Genomic DNA, 17,375 nt, shown 5'->3' with positions numbered 1-17,375 from the left:
GTCTCATGGACACTTTTCTTCCCTGCTTGGCTTTAACTGTGAGCCTCGTATGTCAGCCTCCTGAGTAGCTAGGATCACTGGCAGTGCCCACCATCCGGTGCCCTGGAGCACATTTCTAAGTCCTTCTCTCTCATGCCTGGGGACACTTTGTATGAAGAGCCCTGTGATATTGACATGCTCCCCACTTTATGGCCCAGGAAACTGAGCTGAGTTGGGTAACTTGGCCACGTCTGTCCTAGTGCGGCACTGTGAACTACTCGCCTAAGAGATGTTGGCACAATAGTGGACATTCAAGCCCGTGACAGGCCACAGGGCCCCGTGGGAGGGTGTGGCCTGGTGGGAGAGCCTTGCCTTTGCCGACCCCTGTGCAGACTGGGTGGGTGGGGACCAGTCACTTCTTGGGGCTTCAGTATAAAATGGGATTATGTCACCTCAGGGAGTTTTTTTTGTGTGAGGATTAAAAGAGACTGTGTTTATTGCCTTTGAAACTTGGTAAAAGCCACCAATGATAGATATTATCAAAAGAAGATCTCAACTCCTGTGGGGTCTTTGGACTTTGCATGTGTTAGGCAAGTGCTCTGCTCACTGACCTGCATCCCTAGCGTGGTTGTTCAGTTTTTGTTTGGTTGGTTTTGGTGCTGGTCCTGGGGCTTGAACTCAGGGCCTGAGCACTGCCTCTGAGCTTTTTTTTGCTCAAGGTAGGTGCTCCACTGTTTAATCCACACCTCTTCTTCCAGATTATTTTTTGATGGTTAATTTGATATAAGATTCCCACAGACTTTCTTGCCCTGGCTGGCTTTGAACTGTGATCCTCAGATCTCAGCCTCCTGAGTAGCTAGGATTACAGGCGTGAGCCACTGCCCCTTGGCTTGGTTGTTCTGTTTTTGCTACTGTATGTTTGTGTTTTCCCGTTTCTGACCCTAAACATGACCATCAGGAAAACAAGCTTGTGTTCTCCCATCCTTCGTCCCCAGTACTGAGGTTTGAACTCAGAGCCTCATGCTCTCACTTGGCTTTTTGGCTCAAGGCTGGTACTCTACCATTTGAGCCACACTTCCACTTTCTGACTTTTTGCTGGTTAATTGGACATAAGAGCCTTCTAGGTGTTTCCACTCAAGCTGGCTTTGAACTGTGATCCTCCCATCTTAGCAACCTGAGTAGCTAGGATTTACATCCCACATTTTGTAAATGAAAGTTGAGGCTTGGAAATTCAACCAATTTGGCCTAACGCATTCAGGTGGACGTTGTCAGGACCAGGGTAAATTCTTCAGCTTCCAGTTCCTGAACTTCGAAGCTTTCAGTGCATCTAATGGAAACCAAAAGCTTGATTTTCCTAATTATAAAAGAAATGTCGGATGATAATAGGAAAATATATAGAAATAGGAAAAACACACGAAATACCCTCAGGCAGCCGGCCTGGCTGCGTTGCTTTCTGTCTTGGGTTTTTCCACCTTCCATTATAATATGTGCCTTGTTCCATGGTCATTCAAATTCTTTGTAAACCACATTTTCAGTATCTGCCCAACAGTCTGTCAGCTGGAATCTGCCATCACTCGTGCAAATAGTTCCCCATTGTTACACCATCTGCTTGTTTCCAGTTATTATTATTTTTTATTGTCAGCAGTAATGCTGTCAAGAACCTCTTTCTATTCAGAAAGCTTTTTTTCTTTCCCGCTGTGTTTCCTATTTCCTGAAGATGGTTTCCCAGAAGTGGAATGACTGGTTCAAAGGTTCCTCCTAGTGAAAGTCTCTTCCTATATACAGATTGGCAATCATGGCGGCCTCCCCTGCCAGCAGTGCTGTGTGTCCCCTGCCTCACCGCTGTTTGCTTCTCTCCACAGTCTCATAAAGAGAATGGCGCAGAGCGTGGCAGAGGTCATGGAAGACTCCAAGGGGAAAGTCCAAGAGAATCTCCTGGCCAATGGAGGTAGGTCTGTCTAGGAGGGGTTTGTCCAGGCTGCAGCCACACAAGTCACAACAACATTCTGGGGCTCAGTGGAAGCCTAGGATGGTGGGCTAGACGAGAGCCCACACTATTAGTGCAACTTGCGTGACAGATCCTTCCTATGCTGTATCTTCACTACCTTCCCTTCCCTTCCCTTCCCTCTCTTTATCTCTGTCTCTGTCTGTCTCTCTTTCTGACTCCTTTCCTTCCTTTCTCTCTCCCTTCCTTCCCTTTCCTTCCTTCCTACCTTCCTTCCTTCCTTTTATGTGTCAGTATTGGGGCTTGAACTCAGGGCCTCATGCTCTCACTTGGCTTTTTCCAATCAAGGCTGGTGCTCTTCCACTTTAGTCATACCTCCACTTCTGGCCTTTTGTGGCTAATTGGATGTAAGAGTGTCTGGGACAAGGTGCTGGTGGCTTATGTCTATAATCCTAGCTACTCCGGAGGTTGAGATCTGAGGATTGGGTTCAAAGCCAGTCTGGGCAGGAAAATCAGCGAGACTCTAAGCTCCAGTTAACTGCCAGAAAACTGGAAGTGGCACTGTGGCTCAAAGTGGTAGAGTCCTAGCCTTGAGGAAAAGAGTTCAGGGATAGCGTCCAGGCCTGAGTTCAAGCCCCATGACTGACCAAAAACTAAGGGTGTCTGGGATTTGTGTGCACAGGCTAGATTCATCCTTCCAAATAGCTAGGATTCTAGGCGTGATGCACCAGGCCTGCATAATATAACCTTTACCCTGTTACTGAATTCCTCAGCAAAATTTGACATGAACAAGGTTCAGGAGAGTCTGAACCCTGACTCTTGTTCAACCACCACATTTTCTGTTGACTCCCCACTATCTACCCACACTTGGAAGTTTCACCCACTCTGCCCAGAACAAGGCATGAAGAACGGCTCATGTGCTGAGCAAGGTCTCACGGGTCTTTATTTCCTGTGCAGTAAACTGGAGAGCCCAAACCACTTCTGGTGTCAGATTCTGATCTGTGGGATCCCTGAGCTGACTGGACCCCAGTGAACGTGTTCAAGTGCCCAAGAAAGAAAAAACTTGGAGACTTTAGAAACTCTAGAATTAAATCTTTAAGTACCGCTAGAGATAACAAAACTGTGTGACCACGCATAGTTCTTGAAAGTGGTAGCATATATATCTAGCATATCATTTGGTATAATGATATTAAGTAGATGTAAGAAAAATGTATGAGTGCATACGTTATGTGTGATGTTATCTGCATACGTATATGTTGAATATGTGTGTACAAATGTGTGTATATGCATATGTGCATGTGTGTATCTATGCGCGTATATATATTGATGTGTGATTGTGTATGTGTAGATATGTGTGTATATATATGCATATATGTATTCCTATTTTGTTCCTGGAATCACAGCCCTTTGTGTATACTGGTTAAAACCAACAAATGGAAGTGTTCCTGCTCCCGCATCTGAACTTGGCAGCTTCTCTTGGCGGTTTAATAACTCCACCTTACTCTATTACAGGTTTGAAGGAGAAGATGAAATGTTTAAAGAGTAGGTTGTATGTGCATGTGTGTGCTGTGCTGTGCTTAGAGTGTGGCCTGGGAAGGGTGGGGTGCAGTTCGGTTGGAGGGGTGCAGTGATCAGGTCATGACAGTTGCCCAGGTGACAATGTCGTGGCTTGGCCATGCTGCCCACATGACACAGAGAACAGCTATCTCATCCCCCTTTCTCCTGTCCCCTGCCTCTCCTGTGCATATCACATCCCACCTGGAAAGGAAAGGGTGCCTTGACTTCGCAGAGTTCAAGGTGACCCCTCCCATCGTCTAGCTGCTCCTGGCCTTGATGCCTGTCCCTGCCCTTGCTCTCCTACTCGTCCTGTTCGTGAGCCTTCTACCTTCAGGATAATGGCAACTTGGATGCCACACTCACTCTGTGTGGCCTTGGTCAGGTACACATGGACCAGGAGCCCCCTGGGGTGGTACCCAAACAATCCACACCCAGTGTACGTGTTAGAAGAAGCTATTTTCTTTTTTTTGGGGGGGGTTCTGGTCGTGGGGCCTGAACTCTGGGCCTGGGCGCTGTCCCTCAGCTCTTCAGCTCAAGGCTAGCACTCTACCACTTGAGCCACAGCGCCACTTCCGGCTTTTTTCTTTTTGCTTATGTGGTGCTGAGGAATCAAACCCAGGGCCTCAGGCATGCAAGGCGAGCACTCTACCACTGAGCCACCTTCCCAGCCTCAGAAGAAGCTATTTTCATTATTTGTTTTTTCTCCAGTCCACTCAAGCTGGTGGAATGAAGGACCAAGTCTTTGTTTTTGTTTTTTTTTTGGTGGTATGGGGCTTGAACTCTGGGTGTGAGCACTGTCCCTCAGTTCTTCAGCTCAAGGCGAGTGCTCTACCACTTGAGCCATAGCACCACTTCCAGTTTTCTAGTGGTTTATTGGAGATAAGAGTCTCATGGACTTTCCTGCTTGGGCTGGCTTTGAACCGTGATCCTCAGATCTCAGCCTCCTGAGTAGCTAGGATTACAGGCGTAAGCCACTGGTGCCCGGCTTTGGACCAACTCATTTTTGAGCAAAAACAAAAACAAAAAAATCTTCATGGCCAGACTCCAGTGGCTCAAACCTATAATCCTACTACTTGAATGCTGAGCTCTGAATGTTAAGATTTGAAGACAGCCTAGGCAGATAAATCTGTGAGACTCATCTCCAGTTAATCAGCAAAAAGTGAGAAGTGGAGGTGAGGCTCCAATGATAGGGAGCTAGCTTTCAGGGAAAAAGATAAAATACAACTGGGCCCAGGAGTGGAGTTCAATCCCCAGGACATGCGAGCGCACGCGCAAGTGAGCACACACACACACACACACACACACACACAATCTTTAGAGATTACAAATTACCAATTGCCTTCCAGAATTCAATCTGTTTATCTCACCATTTTTTGCTGATGGGCAGAAAAAAATACTTTTTCAAGCTGACCCAACTGATCTTATTTCTCAGCAGGCAATGCATAGAGCTCTCAGCTGCTCTTCTATCTTCAAATACAGCTGAGATTTAAGTTGACATTAATATTATGGTTAATGTTATTGATATTCATTATAATTAATCATACTAATATTACCATCTGTTGTTAATATTATCATGCCCAGCCAGTCCGGATGGCACCAACTATTAAGTACTGATTCCTTCCTTCTCCACTTTCTCCTCTTCCGCTTTTGTTCTTTCTTTCATCTTGCTTGCTTTGGCTGTCTCTACTACTGAAGCCATGCCTCCCATCTGGCTTTTTGTTTTCCAAGTTGGATTTGAACCATGACCCTCCAGGCTGGAGCTTTCTGAGGAACTAGGATTTCAGGGATGCGCCATGGGTGCCCAGAAGACAGTTTTCTTTGTTCTCGGGGACTTGCTCTGTAAACCAGCCCTGCCAAGAGGCCCAAATGAGATCGCAGGGCCCAGACTCACTTCTCAACCTTAGCAGTTCAGATGATCATTCAAGACTCTCCAAATTCAGTCAAGAGATTTTTTTGTGTTGTTTTTTTATTTTGTTGTTGCTGCTGATACTGAGGCTTGAACCTAGGGCCTGCACATTGTCCCTTAGCTTTTTCTCTCAATGCTGGCACTCTACCACTTGAGCTACAGTTCTTTGGAGATAAGAGTCTCAGGGACTTTCCTGCCTGGGCTGGCTTTGAACTGCAGTCCTCAGATCTCAGCTTCCTGAGTAGCTAGGATTGCAGGCGTGAGCCACTGGTGCCTGGCTTCAGTGTTAATTTTTTTTTCTAACATAGACTTTTAACAGTAACATTCTAGGTGTTTCACGTTGCCTGAGCACCTTTTGGTTTTCCATCAGCCTCTAGCTGAACATTGAAAGGACCCAAACATGCTGGATGCAGGCCTGGCTGTAGACACTGGTGGCTGTCTAGCTATTCAGGAGGGAGCCACGGCTGGGGCAGTCACGCTCCCATGTGCTGGTGAGGACTGGGTTGGTCTTCAGATGACGCCATCATTACTCAAGATGTGATGACCCATGTACAGTATTTTGTTGTTGTTGTTTTGTTTCAGTTTTTGATGCTGGTCCTAGGACTTGAACTCAGGGCCTGGGTGCTGTCCCTTAACTTTCTCACTCAAGGCTCGTGCTTTTCCACTTGAACCATAGCTCCACTTTGGATTTTTCTGGTGATTAGTTGGAGATGAGGGTCCCTCAGATTTGTGGCTTCAAACCATGATCTTGGAGATGACTGGCCTGACCCTGAAGCACAGCAGTGATAGAACTTTCCCTCTTGGAAATGAAAGTCCTGAACATTTTAGAGACAAAGCACAGGACAAGAGTTTGAGCTGAAATGTGCTCCGCAGTTGTTGATTTTTTCTTTTTATTTTTTTTTCAGTATTGGGAATTGAACTCAGGATCTCGCACTTTCTAGGCAAGTGGTCTACTGGCAGAACCACATGCCAAACCCTTTGCTTCTCATTTATTTTTGAGATGGAACTGGAACTTGTTACCTTTGCTTCCCTCCCTGTCCTGAGGAGCTGGGATTACAGGCTTGTGCTGTCATACTCAACTGAAGTCTTCCTTCCTTCCTTCCTTCCTTCCTTCCTTCCTTCCTTCCTTCCTTCCTTCCTTCCTTCCTTCCTAACTTCCTAACTTCCTTCCTTCCTAACTTCCTTCCTTCCTTTCTTTTTTGTGCTGGTCCTGGAGTTTGAACACAGGACCTGGGCTCTGTCTCTGAGACTTTTTGCTCAAGGCTAGCACTTTATTTACTACTTGAGCCACAGCTGCACTTTCAGCTTTTTGGTAGTTGATTGTAGATAAAAGTCTCCTGGACTTTCCTGCCTGGGCTGACTTCACATTGTAATCCCCAGATCTCAGCTTCCTAAGTAGCTAGGATTACAGGCATGAACCACCAGCGCTGAGCCCCAGCCTGCTTTTGAGACAAGATCTCATTGACTTTTTGTCCAGATTGGCCTCCGTCTCTGTCTCTTGAGTAGCCAGGATTATAGGTATACACCACCATGCCAGCCCAAAATATGTCTCCCAAGTAGTAACAGGAATATGAATTCAAGAGGCCGCCTTGGCCACAAGGAGGACTTGCTCTGTGTGGGGCCCTGTAGCAGGCTCTGGACACAGAGACAAGTGTGTCTCAGACTGCCCTGAAGGAGCCTGGGAATGCCAGGCATGGATAGCCAGGTCATCAACAGTGTCGTGGAACTCAGGCTGATAGAGTGAGGGACAGTCAGGAAGGTGGTGGAAGCAACTGGTCTCCCTCTGGGCAGAGCATAGAAGGATTGAGGCAGAAATGAGAGAGGGCTGGAGCAGGACTTGGCTTGAGCAAGGGCTCCAGGACACTAAAGGTGGTAGAGAGGAGCAGGGAAACCACACATCTGCTCTGACATCTGTCTCAGGCTTCTGTTGCTTGCTTGTGGCTGGGTCTGGGGGTCACCCTTAGAGGTCAGCCTTCCCAATGCTTGGCTATTTTGGGGTTCAGGCAAGGGGAATCGGTTGCCATGGCTGCCATGAGAAGGGACCAACCTCTGGCCATGCTCTCTGGGTTGATGTAGCAACGCCAAAGCCTGTACTGACACCAAAACCAATTCCCTGAGCAGCTTCAACCATGGGCCTTTTCCCCCCTCTAGTCCTCTAGTCCTCTGAGATCAACTTTCCAGCCAGTTCAGTTTCTGATGAGGATGCTCTCTGTCTTGGCTTGTGGTGGCCAGCCTCTCACCGTGTCCTCGCACGGCCTCTCCTTGGTTCCTGTGTGTGGAGAGACAGTGAGCAGGAAGAAGCTCCTGTGTCCCTTCCCATAGGGCGCACATCCACGAGGCGAGGCTCCCACCCCTCGAGCATTAGAATGCCTCTTGTCAACACCCCGAGGCATGCTGGGTTAGTTTCGATGCCAGTGTTGTAAATGCCCCATGTGAATTCTCCCCAAGACCTTTCCCAAGGATGAGTGATCTAGAAAACACCTGGGCATGGGGCTTGTGAGTTTCTGAGGAAGGAGGAGCGAGCCTTCCTCTTCTGCCTGTAGTTAGCTGTGTCCCGATGAGGGGTACCGCAGGGAAAGGGCGGGGCCAGGTCCCTGGTGCGTGCCAGGCAGGTACAGAGTGCCTCCTGTGTACTTCTTCTGTTACAATGGAGCTTACATAACTCATTCCATGCCCAGGTTTGCTCATAGACATGATAATGGGACTTAATAGGGCTGAAAAGTCAATTAAGGGACATGAGTCATGTGTCCTGGCCTGAGGGAGCCACAGTGCTTGCCAGCTACATCTGTTGTTATTTTAAGGCATTGATTACCTCGTAAAGTGCCAGCCGTGCTGCCACCAGGCTGGTTCCCCCATGAGTCGTGTTGGCTTTGGGGGAACTTGTGTGCCCACATATTCAACCCAGACCTGTCCAAGCTGAGCTCATCTCTCCCCTCGGTCCCGTCCCTGCCACTGCCTCTGGGGCTGCCTGGCTCAGCGCTCACCTCCCTCCGCCCTGTCACCCCACCTGGGAACCTGGTGTGACCCGGCCTCCCTGGTGCCCGGTGTGTCATGAGCCTTGCATGCTGCTGAGTGAGTCCCCGACTCGTTCCTCCTGCGGCCTCTCCTGCTCCTGTCCACTTCACCTCCTCTCTCCCACGCCCTCGCTAATACCCTGTTGCCTCTTCCTGTACCAACCCGGGGGACTTTCCCAACATGTGCACCTCCTCGCTCGCACCTCCGGTGGTGACACAGCCTCCTGGAGGCTCATGAGGTGACCCCATTTGACACTGCTGTCTGCGTAGGAGGCATGGCCAATTCCTGACACCGTAGGCGCTGAGGGTATGAGACCTAGTGTGGCCATGGGTAGCTGCAGACAGAACCTTCTGCCCAGCCAGCTCTCCTGCCCAGTCCTGTCTGCCTTCTTGGTCCATCAGCCCCACCCAAAGATGATACCTGCCTCCAACACAAGGCCTCCAGGCCTCCTGACAAGAATCCCCTCCCACAGAGCCATACACCGCCCCCCTTCGGTCTCTGTGGGAGTCTTGCCCGGGTAAGGCCATCCTGGCCCGGCAAGGCGCCAGAGCCCACGCTGTCAACAGGTCACAGATTGCTGGTGGTGCTTCATGCCTAGGAGTCCTGTTCACTGTGAGCACACGGGGGTAGGCAGGAAGGAGTCTGCTCTGTCCCCATCAGGAGAGAGCCGCGCTCTGCAGGTAAAGGGACAGTATGCGGAGTGACCGCCCCTCTCCGTGGACAGGAGAGTCGCCGGGAGGCGCCTTCCCGCACAGACCCTGCGTGGGAAAGCCTGTCTCAGACGTGATAACTTGCTAGGGTTGGGGGATTCCAGGGAAATTCCATCCCAACCCTCAACACCCACTGAATTTCCTATTTTGCCACAGAGCACATATTGAAAAGAGGTGATAAGCCAGACAGTGCACACTTGGGAGGCTGCGGGGTGATCTGAGCACAGGACCTCAAGGCCAGCCTGGGCAGTACAGCAAGACGCTAGCTCAAAAAATAAAAGGAGGAAAAGGAAAAAGAGAAAAGAAAGGGGAGGAAGTCAGGGTTTGGTGGCGCTGGTGGCTCACGACTACAGTCCTGGCTACTTGGGAAGCTGAGATCTGTAGGACTGCAGGGTGAGACTCCATTTCCAATTAACCCTCAGAGGCTGGACTGGAGGTGTGGCTCAGGAAGTAGAGCGCCAGCGAAGCCATTGTGAGGCTCTGAGTTCAGAGCCTGGTACAGAAAGAAAGAAAAAGGAAGGAAGGAAGGAGAGAGAGAAAGGAAGGAAGAAGGAAAGAACAGAAAGATCAGAAAAGGAAAAGAAGTCAAGTTCTATGAATGTGCAAGTCTGGAGAGCGAGGAGCCCTCGCCCTCAGGCGGGACATCTGACTTCCATTCCTCACTTGCCAGCGGCCTGATGGCTCTGTCTCAGGCGGGTATCGTCAGCACCACATCTGGCATCAATTCCATGCTCACCCCCCCCCACATCTGGTTTCAGAGGCCCCACAGCCGCCCGGAGGGCAGTAAGTTGTATTTGTTTCTGGAGAAAGAAAAGGAACACAGATTTATGACACTGTGAGGCAGACTTTCAAGGGCACGCGCTGGCAGGTGCGCACCTGACCAGGTGGCAGTCATGGTCACAGGCAGGCTCTGGGGCTTGGCTAATGGGTCAAGTGCTTTGAAAGGAGCAGGAGAGATTGAAATGGTCTCGTCTCTTGGTGTGGCTCAGGAGGCAGGGAGACACCTGCTTCACAAGCAGATGACACTTAGGACAGGCTGTGGGCTGGGTGGCTTTTCAGGGGCTAGTTTGATGCTCTCTGATGGGACCTTAGGGTGCCTCAATACAGTGCTGACTGGTGGAGAAGTGGCTGGTTGCCCTTGGAATATCATGGTGTGGCCCAAGACCCAGCAGGCCGTTGGGGACAAAGCGACAGGCAGGGACAGCTGTGGCAGGTTTTGTGCCCTTCGCTGTTTGCTGGCTCTTGGGGCTGGGGGGAAGGGGAGGGTTGAGGGCTCTGAGGACAGTAAGCCTCTAGCAGGGATCTCTGGTCTGTGGGGTATTGGTGGCCCCTGAGCGGCCAGCGGGCTGGGGGCTCTGTGACGCTGGTGTTGGGATGCCAGAGCGCTGTGTCCATTGTTGAACTGTGTGTGTGTTCTAGTTGACTTGACATCCTTCGTGACTCACTTTGAATGGGACATGGCCAAATACCCTGCAAAGCAGCCTCTGGCGAACGTGGTGGACACCCTCACAAAGGTGAGCGGGCCTGATGTGTGGACGGCTGACCATGGAGATGGCCCGCGTTGGGTTTAGACTCTGGCAAGACCGAGGAGGGAGGCTGGGGTTCGACCCCTGCCTGTTGACCCTGGGTAGGACCCTGTCCTGCCGGCCCTGATGGGGCCTCAGGCCTCTTTCTGTGCCCTGGTTAGGCTGAGGATGAGAGAGGCCCGCCACACAGCCCTCCCATTGCCTACAGGGGCTCGAGAGGACGGCCCCTGAGAGGCCCCGGATGGTGCTCTGACCCCGGAGCTGCTCCTTTCCTTTCCCATCACTCCCTAGTCTGCCCTTGGGGACCTGATGCTCCCCAACTCTATGAGTTTCTTGAGGAGAGTGGTGGCTCACATCCTTGTTAGACTGTGAAACTCCAAATCCAATTGATTAGCAAAAATCTGGGCTGGAGGCATGGCCTATATGGTAGAACACCAGCTGTGAGGAAACAAGATGAGCAAGCACGAAGCCCTGGTACTGGCATGAGAGGGAGGGGGGTGGGAGAGACAGAGACAGAGTCAGAGTTGATTTAGGAGGCCTGATCCTAGAATTATGTGCCAGTTCACCCCTTGGGCCACCCGTGACTCAGTAAGCAGTGTCTGTCTGCTAAGCCATGCTTTCCTGCTAGTCTTTTTTTTTTTTTGTCGGTCGTGGGTTGTGAACTCTGGGCCTGGGCGCTGTCCCTCAGCTCTTCAGCTCAAGGCGAGCGCTCTACCACTTGAGCTACAGCACCACTTCCGGTTTTCTGGTGGTTTATTAGAGATAGGAGTCTCACGGTCTCTCCTGCCTGGGCTGGCTTTGAACCGCAATCCTCAGATCTCAGCCTCCTGAGTAGCTAGGATTACAGGCGTGAGCCACCAGCGCCCTAGTCTTTGAACTCCAAACGCCATAGCACAGATCCATGGGGACGTTGTACGTAGCCAGCAGTTACAATGTGGCATAGTCATGTAGCTCTACAATGAATATGGTATAGTTTGGTTGTGTAGCTGTACAAATGGTGCTGCAGTATGCTTCTCTTGGTGTACAGAGAGTGGTATATAATATGAATGAATACGATGTAGCTGTAAAGCAAGTGTTTCCGTTCCTCACACAGCAACTGGCACAGATCGAGACTGACCTGAAGTCCCGCACGGCCACCTACAGCGCTCTCAAGATGAACCTGGAGAACCTGGAGAAGAAATCCACGTGCGTACTGCGTTCCCGCGCGGGTGCTGCTCTGCTCCCCGGGACCCCCCTCACCCCTCACCCATGGAGGGTGCAGGGGGCACCTTGCAAAGGACAGTGAGCAGCTGGGGTGCAGAGCCTCGTGCTTTGATGGGCAGAGAGCTCGGTGAGCTCCAGCCCCGCGCGGAGCCTCTGCGGGAACGCAGCTGCCTGCTCTGTCTGCCTGGACGGTCAGTGGACCCAGCAGACAGACCTGGCATCAGGTGGTGGAGGGTTCCGCCAGGAGGAAAGGGGAAGTTCAGTGTCAGCAAGGCAGGGATTGTCATGGGACAATAGTGAGTACACTGGCACTGGAGGTACGTAAGAAGCCAGTGGGGGCTGGGAAGGTGGCTCCGTGGTAGAGTGCTTGCCTTGCATGCACGAGGCCCTGGGTTCCATTCCTCAGCACCACCTAGGCAGAAAAAGCCAGAAGTGGCACTGTGGTTCAAGTGACATGGCACTCACCTTGAGCTGAAGAGCTGAGGGACAGCGCCCAGGCCCAGAGTTCAGGCCCCACAACCGACAAAAAAAAGAAAAGAAGAAGCAGCCAGTGAGCTTCTTCTGGGGCTGGAGGAGGACGCTGCTGGACAGTGCTGGGTTGGCAGGGTTTCCTCCCGTGACCAGGAGAAGGCCACTTTTTACTTACATGTACATCTTGTGGTTGTCACCGGCCAGCTCTTCTTGTGATTAGCCCTTGTGATTCTGAAAGTGTGCCCAAATCCATAGCTTGGTCTAGATGGCGTCCCGAGGAGAGGCCATGCCTGACCTCGTGGCACTCAGAACACTGACACGCAGGGTGGGTTGGGCTGTGGGCATGAGGTGCAGGGGGAACATGGGAATCCCAGCTCTAATGAGCTCATTATGCCTATGTGGAGCCCCAAACCCCACGCAGTGCGAACCCCAAACACTCTTGGTCTCCAGCACAGCCATTCAAGCTAAAGCCTGTCATTGACAGACTTTTCTTCCCTGTGCTGGCTTTGAACCATGGTCATCAAATACCAGTCTCCTGAGTAGCCAGCATTACAGGCGTGAGCCCAGGCGCCCACATCGTGTCCTCACGACTCTGTTACCTAAGCCTTCTTTCAGTATGTATTTTATTTTTAAAAATTTTTAATTGTTATTATAAAAGTGATGTACAAGCTGGGTACCAGTGACTCACGCCTATAATCCTAGCTACTCAGGAGGCTGAGATCTGAGGATCGTGGTTCAAAGGCAGCCTGGACAGAAAAGTTCATGAGACTCTTCTCTCTAGTGAACCTCCAGAAAACCAGAAGTGTCACTGTGGCTCAAAGTGGTAGAGTGCTAGCCTTGAGAAAAAAGCTCAGGACAGCACCCAGACCCTGGGTTCAAGACCCACAACCCCCAAAAAAGATGTACAGAGGTTTACAGGTATATAAGTCAGGTAAAGAGTATATTTCTGGGCTGGGAAGGTGGCTCAGTGGTAGAGCACTTGCTTTGCATGCATGAGACCCTGGGTTCAATTCCTCAGCAACATATAAGAAAAAAGAAAAAAGCCGGAAGTGGCGCTGTGGCTCAAGTGGTAGAGCGCTAGCCTTGAGCTGAAGAGCTGAGGGCCAGCGCCCAGGCCCAGAGTTCAGGCCCCACGACTGGACCCCCTCCCAAAAAAAAGTATATTTCTTTTTGGACAATGTCATCTTTTCCCTTGCTCTGTCTCAGTTTTTCTGTCCTGTCCCCACCTACAAATTATATAGTTCTTTTTTCCATTAATGTTTAGAATTTAAGTAGTTGTACAAAGGAGGTGTAATTAACAGAGCAGTTTATCAAGGCAGAGCATCGTTACCAGCGTCGCGCTCCCCGGCGTTCCCACCCCTGTGATGCAGCCCTTCCCTTCCTTTCCCTTACTTCTTTTTCACAAGTTTGTTATTGTTACTATAAAGGTGATGGACAGAGGGGTTATAAGTCAGGGAAAGGGTACATTTCTTTTTGGACAGTGTCACCCCGTTCCTCGCTCTCTCCCAATTTTCCTCACCCACAAGTTAGATAGTTCATTTTTAGTATGGTGTCTGGTGAGTACACTGCTGCATTTGTCCATTTCTGTGTTTCCTTACCCTCCCAAAGATAGACAAATGAGTAAACAAGAAAAAAAACAATGAAGTGAAAACCTCTTGTTTCCATTTCGATAAATATTATTTTATATGATCAGATGTACACAGGCATTGCACCTTTGTGTTCTTCTCGTAAGAGTTTTCTCACCGGGTGCTGGTGGCTCAGACCTGTAATCCTAGCTACTCAGGAGGCTGAGATCTGAGGATTGTGGTTCGAAGCCAGCCTGGGCAGGAAAGTCCATGACACTCTTATCTCCAATAAACCACTCAGAAAACCAGAAGTGGCACTGTGGCTCAAGTGGTAGAACACTAGCCTTGAGCTAAAGAGCTGAAGGACAGTGCCCAGGCCCAGAGTTCTAGCCCCATGACTGACCCCACAAAAAGAATATTCTCCTTTGGTCTCACTGTGTGTGAATGTCTAGAGTCCTATATAATTTATCATGCCCCTGTGATTTTAGATCTATTTCAGCATATATTTTAAAGCACCTACTAAGCTCTCAGACCATAAGCTAGGCCCTAAAAAATGCACAGCAGCCTAAAATCTGATTCCTGCACTGCCTGCAGACACCATTGTTCATTCAGCAGACATGTTTGGAAGCTCCACTGTGAAGGGGCTGCACAGGGCAAGGCTCAGACCTTAAGTGTAGTGTGAGGGTCGCGTGCTCATGAGAGCTGTCCGGGGTATGTCAGGGCCACGCCGCTACATAGACAGAAACTGGGAAAGAAGGAAAGTGGCTGGGTGTGGGGAGACTGGTGTTTCCCCTTTAAAGCTTTGGGGGAGGGGGGAGGAGGGAGGGGACTCTGTACCTGGGAAGCGCCCAGCCCCCAGCCTTTGAGTGTCTTGGTAGTGATGTACAGCTACACTCCCGCCTCCGACAGCCTTGCCCCGGGGCGAGTCCTGAAACTAGCTAGGTCCCTTGGGCAAGGGCAAAGCTATTTCAGGTGAGTGTCCCCTGGTCACTTTGGAGGCCTATAAAGTGACACGCAGCTCTGTCTCAGCCAGTAATTTTAGCTGCCTGCCACCCGAGGTCCCCTCACAATGGCCGATGGTGGCACAGGGCGCTTTGGGTCACCGAGGTGTTGGTGACTGGTGACAGTAGCTGAGGCCCAGCCAGCCTCCCTGACCCTGGAGGCAGGAGGCGGCAGCCATGAGGCTGGGATGGAGTCCGGGAGGATGGTCTTAGGAGGCTCCAGTGTGGAGAGGCACGCTCCCGAGCTGGCTCCTTTCCTGTCCCCATCCGGGTGTTGTGGGTTTGCCGGGGGGCCCCTGTGGGTCGCTTTCTGCTGGTCACACTTTGTGTGTGTGTGTGTGGCTTTGCAGGGGGAACCTCTTCACTCGGACACTGAGCGATATTGTGAGCAGAGAGGACTTTGTGTTGGATTCAGAATATCTCATCACACTGCTGGTCATCGTCCCCAAGTACGCGGCCAGGAAGGGCAGGGGGAGGGGAGGGTGTCTTGACCCTTGTTGGGATGGATGGAGGGACTGTGGAAGGACATCAGCCCTGCTCAGTAGACAGGGAGATGGGCCATTTCCATGCCCACCTGCCAGGTTAGAAGACCTACCGAACAGCTGTGCTTACAGCAGTAGGAAGATGGTGACAGTGATCTAAGCAGCCATTTATTGTGCACCTACTGTGTGACTTATCAGTCACAGACAGTTTCATCTCTGTCACAGGCCTGGGAGTTCTTACTTTTCTGAACTTTGTCCTGAGACCGTCAGCTGGTTCCAGGTCGCCCACTGGGTCAGGCCTGGAGGTTATTAGTGAGCTGCATACATGTCTATACCTCGCTCTCTCTATGGGGCCTTTTGTGGGAGACCCGGAGCTCTCACAGGCTGGACCCAGGTTGGGGTTAGGCCAGGGTATCCCCAGAGCCACTGAGCAGGGCCTGCAGGAATGCTGGGGACTCTCCACAGTCCCCTGCCCCTCCCCCCTCCCCCCTCCCACCTTAGGAAAAAGCAGATACAGCGTCCTGAGCCTCAGGACGTCCAGAGCTTTTGTCACCTAAGGATGAATGGTTCCTGTCCTCCTAGGACAAGCTACGCCCGGTGGCAGAAGACCTACGAATCGCTGTCGGATATGGTGGTCCCTCGGTCGACCAAGTGAGACCCCAGCTCAGCTCTGGGCACCTGCAGGGTGTGAGGCCTCTGAGCCCCATACCCAGGCTTTCTTGGTCCCCTCTGCTCCTCTTGGGCCACTCAGTTTTCTTGCATGCTTGGCCCAGAACTCTTATCACTAACTCTGTCATAAGCCACCCTGCTTTTATCTTTCATAACTCCACTCCCTTGCCCCTCCCGTGGGAAGTGTCATCCTTCCTTCCTTCCTTTCTTCCTTTCTTCCTTCCTTCCTTCCACCCATCCTTCCATCTATCCTTCCATCCATCCATCCATCCATCCTTCCATCCATCCTTCATCCATCCATCATCCATCCATCCATCCTTCCTTCCATCCATCCATCTATCCTTCCATCCATCCATCCTTCCATCCATCCATCCATCCATCCATCCATCCATCCATCCATGTATCCATTGCAGGGCTTCTCTGTGGGTCCTCTGGCTTTGAGCTCTGTTCTGCCTGCTGTATTTGTTCTGCCCCACTGGGGGTCCTGCAGACACCTACCTGTGCACAGTCTAGGTGTGAAGGAAGACAGTTTCAGGGTGGGGCCCGTGGAGGGTCAGAGCATATAGGGTAACCAGTGGGTACTGCAGAAATGATGTGTAGAAAATATATTTTTTCATATTTTATTAGTTAGAAATAGCACAAAGATGATATATGTCATATACACATCTATCATAAAATATAATAGCATATATTATATACACTATATAATATATAGTATATATAATACACATATACTATATATTATATACTGTAACATATATAGTATATAATAGTATATGCTATTATATATGTATTATAAATAAAAGTCCGTGAGACTCTTATCTCCAATTAATCACCAGCAAACCAGAAGTAGTGCTGTGGTAAACATTAGCGTTGAGCAAAAAGTGCTTAAGGACAGTGCCCAGGCCCTGAGTTCAAGCCCCACAACCAACAGGAAAAAAACAACCCTTCTCCTTGCTGAGCTCAGCTCCAGCGTGGGTCTGGGCGCTGGGCCATTCCAATGGTGAACAAAAGCTTCTTATCAACAGACTGATCGCGGAGGACAATGATGGCGGCCTCTTCACTGTGACTCTGTTTCGAAAAGTGATTGATGATTTCAAAGTCAAAGCCAAAGAAAACAAGTAAGGGTGTGACCTTGAGCACCTCCAGATGTGGCCCCTGGGAATCTCTGCCCCCTCCAGGCGCTTCTTAGTAACAGCCATGGTGTGCTTGTTTTAAGGTTCACTGTCCGTGAATTTTACTATGACGAGAAAGAAATCAAAAGGGAAAGGGAAGAGATGACGAGACTTCTGTCTGATAAGAAGCAACAGTATGTGAGTACCAGGCGGGCAGGCGGGGGGGGGGGG

General features: G+C 50.5%; 1 protein-coding gene across 1 annotated transcript in view; it reads left to right on the top strand.

The window, feature by feature from the left end:
* Atp6v1c2 (ATPase, H+ transporting, lysosomal 42kDa, V1 subunit C2) overlaps nucleotides 1-17,375 on the top strand; it is a 47,471-nt gene that overhangs the window by 24,282 nt on the left and 5,814 nt on the right. Inside the window, exons 3-9 of the mRNA XM_013013674.1 lie at nucleotides 1,842-1,927; nucleotides 10,532-10,626; nucleotides 11,732-11,823; nucleotides 15,229-15,327; nucleotides 15,943-16,011; nucleotides 17,058-17,150; nucleotides 17,249-17,342. Coding sequence (XP_012869128.1) covers nucleotides 1,842-1,927; nucleotides 10,532-10,626; nucleotides 11,732-11,823; nucleotides 15,229-15,327; nucleotides 15,943-16,011; nucleotides 17,058-17,150; nucleotides 17,249-17,342 — 628 coding nt within the window. The remainder of the gene's footprint in view (nucleotides 1-1,841; nucleotides 1,928-10,531; nucleotides 10,627-11,731; nucleotides 11,824-15,228; nucleotides 15,328-15,942; nucleotides 16,012-17,057; nucleotides 17,151-17,248; nucleotides 17,343-17,375) is intronic.

Source organism: Dipodomys ordii, unplaced genomic scaffold (assembly GCF_000151885.1).
Source record: "Dipodomys ordii isolate 6190 unplaced genomic scaffold, Dord_2.0 Scaffold20, whole genome shotgun sequence".
NCBI lineage: Eukaryota > Metazoa > Chordata > Mammalia > Rodentia > Heteromyidae > Dipodomys > Dipodomys ordii.
Note: the sequence above shows the minus strand (reverse complement) of the source record. Positions and strands in the feature narration are given on the sequence as shown.